General features: G+C 52.9%; 1 protein-coding gene across 1 annotated transcript in view; it reads left to right on the top strand.

Moving 5' to 3' along the window:
- The first annotated feature begins 11466 nt into the window (after nt 1-11466).
- Nucleotides 11467-17244, top strand: part of LOC137437238 (uncharacterized) — a 117216-nt gene continuing 111438 nt past the window's right edge. Inside the window, exons 1-2 of the mRNA XM_078766370.1 lie at nt 11467-12021; nt 14536-15030. Of these exons, the coding sequence (XP_078622496.1) occupies nt 11467-12021; nt 14536-15030 (1050 nt within the window). The remainder of the gene's footprint in view (nt 12022-14535; nt 15031-17244) is intronic.

Raw genomic sequence — 17244 nt, 5'->3', positions numbered from 1 at the left:
ATTGATCCAGCAAATTGGCAATTTCATCAAGATTAAAATTGACGATCGTGATCAAAGTCCGGGTCAATAGGATGAAAAGTGACGATTTTTCAGATGTAAATTGATGATTTTGGAAGTTTGACCTCGTTGACATTCGACCTTTTGACCTCAAAATTAGTTGGTTTCCCAACTTAGTGACTCAATATACAAATGCTGTTCAATTTTCAAGTCAATCAGATGAAAAATGGCGATTTTAGAAATGTGACCTTCAGATGACATTTGACCTCAAAATCAATAGGCTTCTCAATTGTGACGACCTCCACAACTTGGTGAAGTTTCGTGACGATCGGTTTAGAATTGTGACCTGCAAGCCGGTGACAAACAAACAAGCAGACAAACAGACAGACAGAATAACAAACGCAACCGACCGATGTACTTGAAAAATCTTCGATTTTGCAAGTAACAAACTTAACATGATAACTCAAATTGAATCTGATCTTAATGACATATAACATGGGAACAATGACATGAATGTGAAAATCACTGTTTTTTTTAGAACAGTTCTAAAAATATGAAAATGTTTGTCTTCGACATATAATCATGATAAACTCTGCCCCTTAACATTGCCTAGCAACCCATAACAATGTAAACAACCGTTTTATTTTATAACTTTTGATGTTACATTAAAAACAACATAAATGTGCACAATGCTGTATTATCAAACATGTAAAGCTCTTTCTGACTGACTCGCCCACCAACTTGCCCACACACACACTCGCCCACAGACTTGCCTGCCCATCGACTCGCCCGCAGACTAGCCCACCCACCGACTCAACAAACAGACTCGGCCACAAACTTGCCCTCCCACCAACTTGCCCACACACAGACTCGCCCATAGACTTGCCCACCCACCGACTCGCCCACCGACTCGCCCACAGACTCGCCCATAGACTTGCCCACCTACCGACTTGCCCACACACACACTCGCGCACAGACTCGACCACCGACTCGCCCACAGACTCGACCACATACTTGCCCACCCACCGACTCGCCTACAGAATTGCCCGCTCACAGACTCAGCCACAGACTTGCCCGCCCATTGACTCGCCCACAGACTCGTCCACAAACTTGCCCACCCACAGACTCGTCCACAAACTTGCCCACCCACAGACTCGTCCACAAACTTGCCCACCCACCAACTTGCCCACAGACTTGCCCACCCAGCGACTTGCCCACAGACTCGCACAACGACTCGCTCAGAGAATCGCCCACTGACTCGCCCAAGCACCGACTCGCTCGCTCACTTACATGCTGTTGTAGCTGTTTCGTGCTCTCGAGGAGGGATAGAAGGATGCAATTTCTTGGAAGGTTAGAAAGCTGTTGCACACAATAGGATGGTGATGATGATATAAGCATCGGAACAAAGCAGGAAATGTTTCCAAAGATGGACGTAGTCCGTATCTTTCATAACGTAGATTTGCACGTCCACTCGTCAAACTCGTCAAACTCGTCAATGTAAATGATGGTTCTTCCATGTGGAGGAAGTGTTGGCTGGTCAGGTGAAGTGGAGAGCAAAAATGAAAAACGCTTTTCTCTCACTTTTTGTGTCAAACCACAAGTATCATTGTAGTGAAAACATGCTGTGTTGTTGTACAATGTAGGTGCACGTGATTAGTTTATGGGGACATTGCCTGTAATGTGTCGATACATTTTGTTACCTTGGTGATATGATTGCTGCATGTGATGGTGGAGAGGCAGCAGTGATTGCAAGAATAAGAAGTGGTTGCAGGAAGTTTAGGGAGTTGTCACCCCTATTTGCTGAAGGGGGATCTCTCTGCAACTAAAGGGGAAACTTATGCAGCTTTGCGTTAGAAGCACGATGCTGTGTGGCAGTGAAACCTGGGCGATCAAAAAGGAGGATGAACAGAGGTGTGAACGAAATGAAATGTGAATGGGGAGATGGATGTGTTAAGTGACACTGAAGGATAGGAAACCAAATGTAGAAAGAAGAGATAGGTTCAGTATAGAGATCATTAGTGGGGTTATGCGTCGGAGTCGGTTGAGGTGGTTTGGACACGTGGAAAGGATGGGAGAGGGCAGCTCTGTGAAGAGGTGTGTGGCGGACACGAAAGCCCACTGGCGTGGTGACATCATTCCGCGCACCAAGTGGGCGGCGGCCACGCCCTAGGGGTAGGCGTGGCCTCAGGATATACACTGGGCGCGCAGCCCAGAGCGCGCCAGTGCTACAGTGACCTCTTTGGAATAAAGAACTATTAACTTACCGCGTTGTCCGCTTCCTCCTTGGTAGCAAGTCACGCGCGTAGCACCGCGTGCTAAATTTGTGACTCCGACATTCGAGTCAACCGTCGCTGACTCCCCGAAACCGCCGCAACAATGGCTACCAACGCGGTCTCCATCAAGCTCCCCGACTTCTGGGAGTCACAAGCCGAAGTTTGGTTCCTGCAGGCGGAAGCCCAGTTCCGACTTCGAGGCATCACGGTGGACGACACCATGTACTGCCACATGGTCTCCGCCCTCGGGCCCGGCACGGCCACCCGCGTCGTATCGGTCCTAAGGGATCCACCTGCCGACGGCAAGTACGAGGCGGTCAAGCGTCTCCTCCTCGCCACGTTCGGCCTTACGGTGGACACACGGGCCGATCGCCTCTTGGACTTCCCCGAGATCGGGGACACGCGACCGTCGGTCCGTATGGACCATACGCTGGCGCTCATGGGCGACGAAACCCCGAACGCTCTATTCCGGGCGTTGTTTCGACGCCAGCTGCCAGCACGAGTCCGCATAGCTTTGGCTGGTTCCGCGTTAACGGAACCCCGTGCGCTCGCTGCTGAGGCCGACAAATACTACGCGGCTTTGGACACGCAGGCGAGTCTTGGCGCGGTTGCCGCTCCCGAGGCTCCCGAAGCTTTCCCCGATGCACCGCACCTCGTGTCCGCCGTCACGCCCCGCCCACCACCACCGCCGCCGCCGCGAAGAAAACCGCGGCCTCCGACGCCGCAGCTGCCCGCCTGGTGTTTCTTCCACGCCAAGTTCAGCCACGAGGCTCGGCAGTGTCGCCCGCCGTGCTCATTCGGCAGGTCGGGAAACGGGCGAGCCGGCGCTCGGTGGCAATGGTGAGCGTCGGCAATTCCAACAGCCTGCTGTACATAACGGACACCTTGTCCGGGCGCCGTTACCTGTGCGATACGGGAGCGCAGGTGAGTGTCGTTCCTGCCAGTACGTCCGCCAAGCACACCGCGGGCCAAGGTCCCGCGCTGCTTGCGGCCAATGGTACGTCTATATGCACGTACGGAAAACGCTGTCTCTCCCTGCGGTTCGGAGGTCAGGTTGTCCGTTGGTCGTTCGTTTTGGCCGACGTGCCCATGGCACTGCTCGGCGCGGACTTCTTATGTGCTAATGGATTACTGGTCGATGTAAAGCGCAGAAGGCTTGTCCAGGCTGAGACGTTCAGCTCGCTCGCGTGTGCGCTGCCCGGCTCGTTGAGCAGCTCACAGAGCGGCTCATCGAACGGCTCGCCGAGCGGCTTGCTGAGCGGTTCCGTTCCGGCCAGGTTCATCTGTACGCTTCCGGCAGCGGACGAATTCGCCGGCCGCCTCGTGGGTTTCCCGGCCCTCACGCATCCCACCTTCTCGGCGGGGACCGTCAAGCACGGGGTGGAACACCACATCCCCACCGCCGGGCCACCGGTCTACGCCCGGGCACGCCGCCTCGAGCCGACGAAGCTCGCCGTAGCTAAAGCGGAGTTCGCTACGCTGGAGCGGCTCGGCATCGTGCGGCGCTCCGAGAGCGCGTGGGCGTCCCCGCTCCACATCGTGCCCAAGCCCGGCGGGGGGTGGCGACCGTGCGGGGACTACCGGCGCCTCAACGACGCCACCACCCCCGACCGCTACCCCGTCCCCCACATTCAGGCCTTTTCCGCCCGCTTGGCGAATATGTCCCTCTTTTCAAAGGTGGACCTCGTACGCGGCTACCATCAGGTCCCTGTCAGGCCAGAGGACATCCCGAAGACGGCTGTCATCACGCCATTCGGGCTTTTCGAATTTCTTCGGATGCCCTTCGGTTTGAAAAATGCGGCTCAGGCGTTCCAGCGCCTCATGGACAGCGTCTTGCGCGGCTTGGATTTTTTGTACGTCTACCTGGACGACATCCTCGTCGCCAGCGCGTCCCGCGAAGAGCACCTTCACCATCTCCACACGCTCTTCGAACGTCTGGGCCAGCATGGCCTGATCGTGAACCCCGCCAAGTGCCGGTTCGGTGTCGCTGAAATCGACTTTTTGGGGCACCGCGTCACCAGGCACGGGGCCGTCCCCCTACCGGACAAGGTGGAGGCGGTGAAGGGGTTTCCATGCCCCCGCACGATCAAGGGGCTCCAGGAGTTCCTGGGCATGGTAAATTTTTACCATCGGTTCCTGCCCGCATCGCCCAGCTCCTGCGCCCCTTACACGAGGCCCTTCGAGGGAAGCCGGGCAAAGGTGACGTTACCTGGACCGAGCAGATGGACGCGGCGTTCTCGGGCACGAAGCTCGCCTTGGCCAACGCCACCATGCTCGCGCACCCGGCGCTCGATGCACCGATCGCCCTCACCTCCGACGCCTCGGACTACGCGGTGGGCGTGGTGTACGAGCAATGGGTGCATGGAGCTTGGCAACCGCTGGCGTTCTTCAGCCGGCAGCTTCGCCCGCCCGAACGCCGTTACAGCACCTTCGTCCGCGAGTTGTTTGGGCTTCACCTGGCGGTCAAGCACTTCCGCCATCTGCTCGAGGGCCGTGCGTTCACGGCCTTCGTCGACCACAAGCCGCTGGTTTTCGCGATGGGCAAGGTCGCCGAGCCGTGGTCGGCCCGGCAACAGCGTCACCTCGCAGCCGTGTCCGAGTACACGACGGACATCCGGCACGTCGCGGGAAAGGACAACCCGGTGGCCGATTGCCTTTCCCGGGCCGTCGCCCATGCAGTCCACCTTGGCATCGACTATGCCCGGATGGCAGCGGACCAGGCCGCCGACCCTGGGGTCCAGGCCCTGCGGACCGCCATCACGGGCCTCCGCGTCACCGAGGTGCCCTTCGACGGCGCGGGCACGGCCCTCATTTGCGACGTCTCCCTCGGGCGGCCCCGCCCCATCGTGCCCGCAGGCTGGCAGCGCCAGGTTTTTGACGCCATCCATGGCCTGTCCCACCCGGGCACGAGGGCCTCCCAGCGGTTGGTCGCCGACAAGTTTGTCTGGCATGGCCTCCGGAAGGCCGTCCGCGGCTGGACCAGGACGTGCCTCGCGTGCCGGCGCGCAAAGGTGCACCGACACACCCAGGCCCCTTTGGCCCCGTTTACGGTGCCGGAACGTCGGTTCGACCACGTTCACGTGGACCTGGTGGGACCTCTGCCCCCCTCGCGGGGTTTCACCCATTTCCTCACCATGGTGGACCGCACCACCCGGTGGCCGGAGGCCGTGCCTTTGGCGGCGACGACGGCGGCAGACGTCCCGCAGGCGTTCATCGCCACCTGGGTCGCCCGGTTCGGCGCTCTCTCGGACATCTCGTCCGACCTCGGCCCCCAGTTCACCTCGGAGCTCTGGGCCGCGGGGGCTCGGGGTCCAGCTGCACCGAACCATGGCCTACCACCCCCAGGCCAACGGCCTGTGCGAGCGATTCCACCGCTCGTTGAAGGCCGCGCTCCGGGCCACCCTCCGCGACGGCGGCTGGGTCGACAGGCTCCCTTGGGTCCTGCTGGGCCTCCGGACGGCGCCCAAGGAGGACCTGCGCGCATCCGCGGCGGAGTTGGTCTTTGGACAACCGCTGCGGGTGCCGGGCGAGTTCCTCCCCGACCCCACAGCACCTTGGTCCGCGGCGCAGGAGCATTCTGCGCTGCAGGAGACCGCCCGGAGGTTCGCCCCGGTGCCGACGGCGCACCACGGGCACCCTCCTACACACGTCGCCCCGGAGCTTCGCACCGCGGAGTACGTCTTCGTCCGGCACAACGCCCACCGGACACCACTGCGGCCCCCGTACGACAGGCCTTTCCGCATGCTGGAGACCGGGGTGAAACATTTCACCCTGGACATCGGCGGCACTCCTGACCGGGTCTCCATAGACCGCCTCAACCCGGCCCACCTCGACGTGGACCACCCACCGCCGGTGGCTCGGCCCCCGCGTCGGGGCCGCCCCCCTGTGGGCGGACCCCCGACACCGCCCAGCACCGCAGGCACGCCGCCCCCCGGTCCGGCACCCATCCCAGGTACAGCCGGGGGCATCCCACCTGGCATCCCTGCACCCCGGACGCCGCCGGTCGCCAGAGGGCGCTTCGGCCACATCATCCGTTTGCCCTGCAAACTGGCCCTCCAGGTGCGCAGGAATTCTGGGGGGGGGCGTGTGGCGGACACGAAAGCCCACTGGCGTGGTGACATCATTCCGCGCACCAAGTGGGCGGCGGCCAACCCGAGGGGTAGGCGTGGCCTCAGGATATACACCGGGCGCGCAGCCCGGAGCGCACCAGTGCTACAGTGACCTCTTTGGAATAAAGAACTATTATCTTACCGCGTTGTCCGCTTCCTCCTTGGTAGCAAGTCACGCGCGTAGCACCGCGTGCTAAAGGTGTATAAATATGAACGTGAATGGAACGAGAGCTGGAGGCCGTCTGAGGAAAACATGGGATGAGTTGCTGAGAGAGGATCTTAGAGTTAAAGGACGAACAACAGGGCTACCAACAGATCGTGCAGCCTGGAAAGAAACCATTAGGTGAATCACGGCTTCCACATGCAAGCATGGAAACCGCTGTGATGATGATGATTATGATGAAGAAGAAGACCTTAAATCTTCCCACTTCCCCTCACTCCTCATCGCACACAATGCAAAGGGGAGAGGGAGTGAGGATCGCATACATAGGGGTGAAGGGTGAGAGTGGTGGGAGAGGGAGAGAGGATCGCACACAAGGGAGAGGAGGGAAGGTAGGGGAAGAAGGGTTAGAGGGATGGGAGAGGGAGAGACGATCGCACACAATGGAGAGGAGGGAAGGTAGGGGGAGAAGGGGGAGAGTGGTGGGAGAGGGAGAGACGATCGCACACAATGGAGAGGAGGGAAGGTAGGGGGAGAGTGGTGGGAGAGGGAGAGAGGATCACACACAAGGGAGAGGAGGGAAGGTAGGGGGAGAAGGGTGAGAGGGATGGGAGAGGGAGAGAGGATCACACACAGGGGAGAGGATGGAAGGGGGAGAAGGGTGAGAGTGGTAGGAGAGGGAGAGAGGATCGCACACAGGGGAGAGGAGGGAAGGTAGGGGGATAAGGGTGAGAGGGATGAGAGAGGGAGAGAGGATCACACACAGGGGAGAGGAGGGAAGGGGGAGAAGGGGGAGAAGGGTGAGAGTGGTAGGAGAGGGAGAGAGGATCACACACAGGGGGGAGGACGGTAGGGGGAGAATGGGGAGAGGGGTGGGAGAGGGAGAGAGGATCGCACACAGGGGAGAGGGGAGAAGGGCGAGAGGGGTGGGAGAGGGAGAGAGAATCGCACACAGGGGAGAGGAGGGAAGGGGGAAAAGGGCGAGAGGGATGGGAGAGGGAGAGAGGATCCCACATAGGGGAGAGGAGGGAAGGGGGAGAAGGGTGAGAGTGGTGGGAGAGGGCGAGAGGATCACACACAGGGGGGAGAAGGGTGAGAGGGGTAGGAGAGGGAGAGAGGATCGCACACAGGGGAGAGAAGGGAAAGGGGAGAAGGGTGAGAGGGGTAGGAGAGGAAGAGAGGATCACACACAGGGTGGAGGAGGGTATGCGGAGAAGGGTGAGACAGGTGGGAGAGGAAGAGAGGATCGCACACAGGGGGGAGAAGGGTGAGAGGGGTAGGAGACGTAGAGAGGATCGCACACAAGGGAGAGGAGGGTAGATAGGGGGAGAAGGGTGGGAGTGGTGGGAGAGGGAGAGAGCATCGCACACAAGGGAGAGGAGGGAAGGTAGGGGAAGAAGGGTAAGAGGGATGGGAGAGGGAGAGACGATCGCACACAATGGAGAGGAGGGAAGGTAGGGGGAGAAGGGGGAGAGTGGTGGGAGAGGGAGAGACGATCGCACACAATGGAGAGGAGGGAAGGTAGGGGGAGAAGGGGGAGAGTGGTGGGAGAGGGAGAGAGGATCACACACAAGGGAGAGGAGGGAAGGTAGGGGGAGAAGGGTGAGAGGGATGGGAGAGGGAGAGAGGATCACACACAGGGGAGAGGATGGAAGGGGGAGAAGGGTGAGAGTGGTAGGAGAGGGAGAGAGGATCGCACACAGGGGAGAGGAGGGAAGGTAGGGGGATAAGGGTGAGAGGGATGAGAGAGGGAGAGAGGATCACACACAGGGGAGAGGAGGGAAGGGGGAGAAGGGGGAGAAGGGTGAGAGTGGTAGGAGAGGGAGAGAGGATCACACACAGGGGGGAGGAGGGTAGGGGGAGAATGGGGAGAGGGGTGGGAGAGGGAGAGAGGATCGCACACAGGGGAGATGGGGGAAGGGGGAGAAGGGCGAGAGGGGTGGGAGAGGGAGAGAGAATCGCACACAGGGGAGAGGAGGGAAGGGGGAAAAGGGCGAGAGGGATGGGAGAGGGAGAGAGGATCCCACATAGGGGAGAGGAGGGAAGGGGGAGAAGGGTGAGAGTGGTGGGAGAGGGCGAGAGGATCACACACAGGGGGGAGAAGGGTGAGAGGGGTAGGAGAGGGAGAGAGGATCGCACACAGGGGAGAGAAGGGAAAGGGGAGAAGGGTGAGAGGGGTAGGAGAGGAAGAGAGGATCACACACAGGGTGGAGGAGGGTATGCGGAGAAGGGTGAGACAGGTGGGAGAGGAAGAGAGGATCGCACACAGGGGGGAGAAGGGTGAGAGGGGTAGGAGACGTAGAGAGGATCGCACACAGGGGAGAGAAGGGAAGGGGGAGAAGGGTGAGAGGGGTGGGAGAGGGAGAGAGGATCACGCACAGGGGGGAGGAGGGTATGGGGAGAAGGGTGAGATGGGTGGGAGAGGAAGAGAGGATCGCACACAGGGGAGAGGAGGGAAGGTGGAGAAGGGTGAGAGGGGTGGGAGAGGGAGAGAGGATCGCACATGGGGGGAAAAAATTAGACTGCGGTTCGATCCCCAACTCTCAGGCCTACTCTGTCCTTGAAATGTTTTGCTTTTTATCATCTGAATATTTACATTCCCTGGCGGAATTTTACAGGCTTTATAGCTTCTCTGAGCCGAGGACGCTCGCACATACTTAACTGTGACTTCCCAATAACTTCCCCTTAACTGTGACACCTATACACTGGAACTTGAACACAAAACAATTACAAAGTCGAGGCTCGTGTAAGATCTAACACATTAAACACAAAATCATAAATGACACATAAAAGAAAAAATAAAGGGAGCAGGAGAGAGAGGGAACACACACAAGCACAACAACAGTAGAGAACAGGGACATCGGTCGATCTGTGGAAGGGAGAGGGCTGGGGGGGAGGGGGCAGAGGGCTGGGGGGAGGGGGCAGAGGCCTGGGGGGAGGGCGGGAGAGGGGTACACGGTATAAGGCAAATGGACACTTCGAGGAAGTTCGGGAATGAAGTTGGAGAATGAATGAAAAAGGTGGATTTGGGGTGAATTAAAGGCGGTAGAAAAAGTCAAGGTTTTGGATGGGAGAAAGATAGGAGATGGTGGTGAACAGGTGTTTTAAAGACTTAGAGGGAGGAGTGGGATTGAAGAGTGTGGGAGTTTGTTCCAAAGTCAGGAAAAAAGAGTGAAGGTGAGCAGAGAGTCTTGATTTTGGCAGTTTCGCCAGAAGAGGGTTGCTGGCACATATTGTGCGTCCTGAAGGAATATTTGAGGGACAGAGTCCAGACGGAGCTGGGGGAGCTACATCGGAGAGGAGTCGCAGTCCGTCAGGTACGACCCCAAAATTGAGCCACCTGTACCACTCGGGGTGGCCAAGGTTCATGGGTAACATATGAAAGCTCTGCTGTTCAGGAACACATTTCTGCCTGGTAGCAGTCTGTAAGTTGTGGCTTTCACCCTGAAATATGATGTTGAAAAGACCCCCTACTGGTTCGATTTTTATCAATATGTATCTGTCGTACAGACATTCTCGGCTTCAGAAGATCACGTGTGAGCTCTTGCAAAGTTTATTTTGCATTTACAGCCACCATACATTACACTTTATCACCATCATCATCAAAATGAAAATAACTTTACATTTTTCATCAAAATCAATGAATTAATTTCATCAAAATAAATGAACATAATCATGGAAATCATTCGCATCATCAATTGCAGAAAAATAATTAATAAAGATCCTCAAGTTCATCAACATTGGTTCAATCCACTTTGGTTGGATGAATTCCACGGGTGAGATGTTTTTCCTGAGTTCCTTGGCGAGAGCCGATTTGTTGGTTTTCCTTGGTATGCCATCTGCAGTGGCTAGGGACCTTGGAAGTGGACCCAAGGGATGCTTCAGAACCTCTCACATGTCAAGCTGTCTTGTCTGTGCCATCACTAGCTCTTCGGAGGGAATTCCAGGATTACAGATCCCTTGGTGAAGTGAGACCAGTATGTCGATCCTCACCAGTCATGTGAATAATGCAATTCGTTTCCGGGCTGTCCATTTTTGAATTGACCTAAAATAAATAAAATGACATTAGAAATAATCACAGCAATTTCTGAAGTGTCAAGAAACAATAAGGAAGTCAGTAATCCTTCAATGAAAATACGAGAATACTCGTATATACTGGTGAGAAATGTATATTTTATTACCTCCGCCACCAAAGGTGGATGGAGGTTATGTTTTCACCCCTGTCTGTCCGTTTGTTTGTTTGTTTGTTTGTCAACAAAATATCTCAAAAAGTTGTGGACGGATTCAGACGGCAGAGATGTAGCGTATGGGACAAGGACAAAATGATTAGATTTTGGTGAAGATCCGGATTCGGATCCGGCTACTAGAATCTTTTAAGTGATTCTTCACCATTGGGGGACAGGGCCAAAATGATACATAGCAGGATATCTCATTCTGAGAGAACAAAATGGTGGAGATTTGATTTTGAAGCCCCTCTCTCAATGGGTGAAGCCCCTCCCTGAACAGACAGACTGGGGAAGAGTAGTATAGTGTAGATAAGCCAAAGGATCAAATAAGGTGTTTGAATACAAAATGGAATGTGGAAACTAGGCAAACCGAACAAGTCAAATGCACTTTTTCCTGGTGTTTTGTTTATCATGTGTAGAATTTGATGGGAGTCACAGGAAGTGAGGATCATTGTTTCAAATATTGTATTGTTGTTGCTGTTCTGTATCTTGCAGAAATTATTTGCTTTGAAGAGGGTTCGTGAGGACAGGAGGTGCTGGGGTCGGAGCTACAGTAAGTTCAACTTCCTGTAATTACCTTGCAATTGCGTTCACTTACATGACAGTTAATAATTACAATAATGTTGATGTCAATAACATGGCAATGGTCCCTGTCCCCAATCCCACACCCTCACCTCTCCCAAACAGACCACCATGCCTTGATGAATCTGCGACAGCGTATTCAAGCAGGTCACAAAAACGAGCGGAGTGTTGAGCTGTCCCATCGTTCCTGCCCACATGGAAAACTTCACGGGCAGCAGAGCAATGGAACCCAGAACCGCACGGCAAACACTCCATCTCTTGAGCAACACAAATTACTAAATTACCTCAACAAGGGACATTGCCACCAGTCTGACAAGAGCTTGAACCAACAAGTATCCCTGGCATCTCCATACAAATCGGCCAAACGCTTCCAGCAAGGGGATGCTCGAGAAATAACGAAGAAAGAGGATGCACATTGTCAATCCCAAGTGAAGGAATTGCTGAAGAGGCCACATTCCGAGTTCGACAGACCAGGTGGGCTGATAAATGTTGTCAGCCCGATCATGGTTTACCACGTGACCAACAACGCGTGTGGAACAGGGATGAAGAAGAGCATATCGCCAAGTTCCGTAAACACCGGTGGTCGTGACGTCGGTGCTATTCAAGCATCGAACAAAGGCCACGTCATCAGGGATGTCTCACAAAAACAGCACCAAAGTGCCACAACTATCCAGGTAACATCACCACTTTATACATTTCCTTTTCAGCAACACTCAAGCTATGAAATAAGCAGAAATACACCAGGTTTACATTTTTCGGATGGTCTGGTCTGAGAACATGGATCAGCAAGTTGGGGGTGTTAAGTTCAAGTCGTACGGAACGGTGATTCGTCCATTGTGCACGACTGTCCATGGAATTCAAAGTACAAGTGCATTGATGTCTTCTCACTTCCTGGTGCATGTGATTGAGTACAAGCTTTACAAAGATGCTTCCATCGTCCGTTGTATCCTCGACTGCTGCAAATTGACAACAACCCACTCGTTGTGAACTTGAAGAACCTTAGATGGGGTCGTGGATTTGTACAAAGGTTATGGAATCACAGAATCGTACAGGAAAAATATACAGGAAGTTTGGAAGATTTAGATGGCATTTGACTCTCAATTGGTGTTGCGGGTGGAGCGACCTCTCCGAGTCTGTGAGGTCGGCAGTTCAAACCCCGGAGCAAAGACTTAAAAATGGTTTGTGCAGCTTCCTCACTTGGCGTTTAGCATTTACAAAGATAGAGCACGGGCAAGCCCCATAGGTTGGCATCGATGGGGAGGAGGAAATGCTCCACTGAGCGTGGTGAGAAAGGTGGCACCATCGTACACACATTGTCCCAGGAAGTGATGGTACTTCCCCAAAGTCAGGTGGGATTGTGGAAACGCTAATCAGGGCAATCCAAAATTTAAACATTCAGCACTGCAGACTATTTCGTAGGAGTCCTGCCATTTATGTGGCCCTGTCGGATCACATCCGACTCTCATTGCTGTTTTTGGTATTCTTTGTTTCATTTTCCCACATGACACCTTTTTTTGGAGAATGAGTGTCATACGTGACGTCATAACATGAGTGAAAGAGAATAGCCTGTTCTCACTTTCACTATTTTCACAATCAGCGGGTAGCTTCTTACTCCGCCCTGGCCAATCACGGCTCCTCGGGGAATGTCCTCAGCCTGCCCGAGATGTGTGGGGTGATGTAGATGGTGGTGTCCATCGGCAGTGTTCAGAACTGGCTTCCGGTTGGTTGTGTTGTTATTATTTAGTGCAATTAATGGGCATTTCCTCACTAGTGTCTATGGTGCGGTGCCAAAAGAGATAAAGGATAAATTACTGAGGTTTGACGAACAGGGGAATTAACATAATCCCTATACTCGTTAACATGCCCCATTCCTCGTAATGGAGACCAAGATACACCTTACTCCGACATTCGGCGAAACAAAACTTATTACATGGTGATGGTTCTTACCCGACATCCGGACCACGATGCCTACACAAATCTATCTGACTCCACATATCACTACCCCACAAACATAACAATATTTTAAAAGTTCTTCCTAATGTCACTCACAATGACAATACCTTCTGATGTCGACAATCATCTAGTGGTGACTTTCCTATCCGAAGAAGGTAATTCACCTGAAACGTGCAAACTATCTGATCAATTTGTGGATAGGGCAAATGCTGCTGCCCAGACGAACTACACTCGAGATCACAAGCAGTGTAAGTAACCTGGTGCCAAGGAACCTCCAAACAGACGAGACCACTCGCTACACACAGTCAAGGCCACATCTTGTTCATATATGTTCAGAGTGCCAATGATAACTCGTTTAATCTTCGTGGAAAACATCATGGGATCTTTGACGTCTATCGGCTAACGCTGGCAGGTGGGACAACCAACTTAACGCCCATCCGAGGGACGGCATTGATGCCTCACCATGACTGCGAAACACCAGGACGACAGTTTGCCGCTGTGTCAGGATTCAAACCCAGTCAAGGTAGAACAGAGTTGAGTGTGCATACCCATCGGCCACGTTGCCAGCTCTCACCTGGTGTCGAAGGATGTAAAATACATGTTTCACCTTTGGATTCAGAAATTGATTTGTTATCTCTGCCACTGAAGGGGGATGGAGGTTATGTTTTCACCCCTGTCTCAAAATATCTCAAAAAGTTGTGGACGGATTCGGACGAAATTTGGTGGAGAGGTTGGGTATGTGACAAGGACAAAATGATTAGATTTTGGTGAAGTTCTGGATCCGGACCAGGGTCAGAGAATTATTTAATTCAAGTCATTCTTCACCATTGAGTGAAAGGGCCAAAAACAACAACTAACATAATTATTCCAAAACTTGGTGGACGAGTTGGTGAGATGACAAGAACAAGCCGATTCGGTTTTGGTTCAGGTCTGAATCCAGATCCGGCCTATCAGTGGGGTACAAAAGTAAATTGTTCAGCCGGGTGGAGGTATGCGCTCCACCGAGTACCGTTGTAGTTGTTTTTGATTTTCTTTATCGCTCAAGTTTCAATAAAAAAATCCACCCACAATGCCTTTTCCTGATTTTAGAACCATCTGCTGTGAATTGGTGCAAAATATATTAATTTAACCATTAATGGATAACCATCTCCAACTGATGTTAATCCAAATCCTCATCCACTGTGACTGGTTTTTTGAAGCTTCTCCCATCATTTTAATTGTCCTTTTCTCTGCAGACAAACTACCGTGGATACCAAACGAGGAAGCATCTGAAGGACAGCCGCTATGAACACGACATTTTTACGTTTCAGGACGAATCATCAAATTGCAAAGTTACAAGTCATGTGATTTCCTCTCGGTCAAGTTCTCGGAGCTCTCAGGGATATTCCAGCCGGTCGAGCTCTCGCAATCCCTGTTTAACCCGCGAATATGAGCGAGACTCGGCTCTTGAGGACCAGCGCCGACTGCAGCAGGGAAAACTTATTCGACCTCGATCGGAACATGATGGTGGCGCCGCATCACGTGTTACAAGTTTGAAGAACACCAAGACAACATCTCCACGTTGTGATGATGTGGTGTCCTCCCACGGGCTTGACAGAAGTGTGATGAATAGTCACTTCCTGGTTGACCCTGCCAAGGAAGAGGCAGTCGTCACCATCCAATCAGGTTACAGAGGATACCGAGCCAGGAATGACTTCAGAAAGAAGCGGCAAAGTGCAACAACTATCCAGGTGAGAAACAATAAATAATATTTTGGCTCTGAATTTGTCCCAATCACACATACTCAGAGAGGAGTGAGGTAATTTTTTTACTATGTCTGCCTGTCTGACAGTGAAACAAAATTTAATATTTCCCACCTCCCCCCAAGCCCTCTCCCTCCCACGGTTCTCTCGATGTCCCTGCTCTCAAATGTTGTGTTTGTGTCCTTCCCCCTCTCTCCCCATCTTGTCTACCGCTCCCCTTATTTTGTGTTTTATGTGTCGGTTTGACTTTTTGTGTGATTAATGTTCGCTCTTTCACGAGCCTCGATCTTGTATGCAAAAAGAAAAAAAAAATCTCCGTGCAGGTTGCTTCCGACAATCCAGACTGTTACGGATTCGTCACTTCCGCTGTTGTGGTTTTCACCCACTTGACTTGTTTCTGATATTATGTATTATTATTATTCTCAAAAGGTTTATTATTCAGGAACAGCTATCTAAAGTTAAAAAGGTTAACATAAAATGATACAGGAAACCGAACCGGAGGAAGAAGGAGGTGAAGAGGAAGAGGCGGTGCGAGCAAAGTTGGAGAAGACGCGTTACATCAAGGCTCCATAGCGAGGCTGGTCTACCGACAGTGGCGAGGGAATTTTGAGTTCCTTGAAGGGACATCCGGCGACAGGAATTATCGCTGGAGTGGAAAATCTGCGTAGTCAGATTTGGGCACTGAGATTTCGGCGAATCCTCGCCTAGTCGCATCGGCTCAAGTAAGAGCCGTCGGCCATTGTGAACCCCGCACTTCGGACACCTCCAAAGGTTTTGCTTCATGTCATCTTCACCCCAACATCCTACCGTTTGTCGGGGATGTGTGTGTGTGAACGCTTAGTCTCCAATTACGTTGCAGTTTGCTGAGTGAGCGGTGAAGGTGCCCCTCTGAAGGGCGCCATTGTACAGTTTCGGCGGGGCGATCCCCATTGTCAACTGTACGTGATTCGAATATCGACTGGAGAGCGAGATTCGGGCGTCGACTGGATATCGTTCTAGCGACCGCGGGAACGCGTCACATTCGCCTTGGAAAAGGTTATAGAGACATTGAGGAGTGGCCTTTTCACTCGCTGGGAGTGCAGTGAGTAAACTGACTTTATTGATGGTATATAGAGTGCACTCTTAATGGCCATTTGTTGTACCGTTATTCCTGTGTGATTTTCAATATATTATTTGTTCTTTTATAATCATTGGTGTGGTTTCACTATTGATTTCTCACACAGAGTAACATATTTTTTCTACCGTGGCTCCTCTCGGGGTTCGGAGGTGTACCGAGACCAGGGGATCGTAGAGGAACACGTAACAAGACTTTATCTGCTTAACAGAAACTTTCCTCATTCAGGATGTCTCTGATTCCTTAATATCTCTTCCTGGTTACTCCCTCCTCTGGTATGACAGACCTGAGCCTCATCCTGGTGGTGGGGTTGCTATCTTTATCAAAAACTCTCTTCCTCACTCTCCCTGCACTGCCCTCTCTCCACCCCCCCCCCCCCCCCAGCAGTACCTCTAGCTACGGCTTTCTATCTGCTCCCACCTTTTGTTCATATGTGTTCTATACCGTCCTCCAAACAGTGATGACTCCATTTACATCTCCCTGTCTGACAACTTGGACCAACTTCTATCCACTCATCCCAACTCTCTCTTCCTCATTTGTGGTGACTTCAACTGTCATCATGCCAGCTGGCTGGGTGTGGGTACCTCTCACTCCAGTCATGGCACCTCAGCAAAGGACTTCTGCAACTCATTGGGACTGACACAGTCTGTCAAATTCCCGACCCGGATCTCAGTCAATGGAGTATCTTCTCTTTTAGACTTGGTTATGACAAACTTCCCTGCAAATGTCTGCTGTTCTTCTTCTGCTCCTATCGGTTCTTCTGATCATTTGCTTGTTAAAGTGGACATCTCTCTGGCCATTCTCAGAGAGCCTCCTCAGCGTTGACGAGTCTGACATTTCATTCAGGCCGACTGGCATGGTGTTAAAGTAGCCATCAATCATCTGGACTGGTCTCCCATCTCTACTGCCTCTGACATCAACGCTTCCTGGGAATTCTTCCAATGTAAACTGCTCTCTCTCATGCACAGATTTATCCCTTCTCGTCTTCAGTTGTCATACCCTTCCTCCCATCCATGGTGCACGGAATCTTGTGGTGATGCAGTTGCCATGAAACAACTTGCCTTCCGCTCATGGAAGGCTAACCCAAC

Source organism: Myxine glutinosa, chromosome 12 (genome assembly GCF_964187855.1).
Source record: "Myxine glutinosa chromosome 12, kmMyxGlut1.1, whole genome shotgun sequence".
Classification (NCBI taxonomy): Eukaryota; Metazoa; Chordata; class Myxini; order Myxiniformes; family Myxinidae; genus Myxine; species Myxine glutinosa.
The sequence above is the reverse complement of the archived record's forward strand: the minus strand, read 5'-3'. Positions and strand labels throughout refer to the sequence as shown.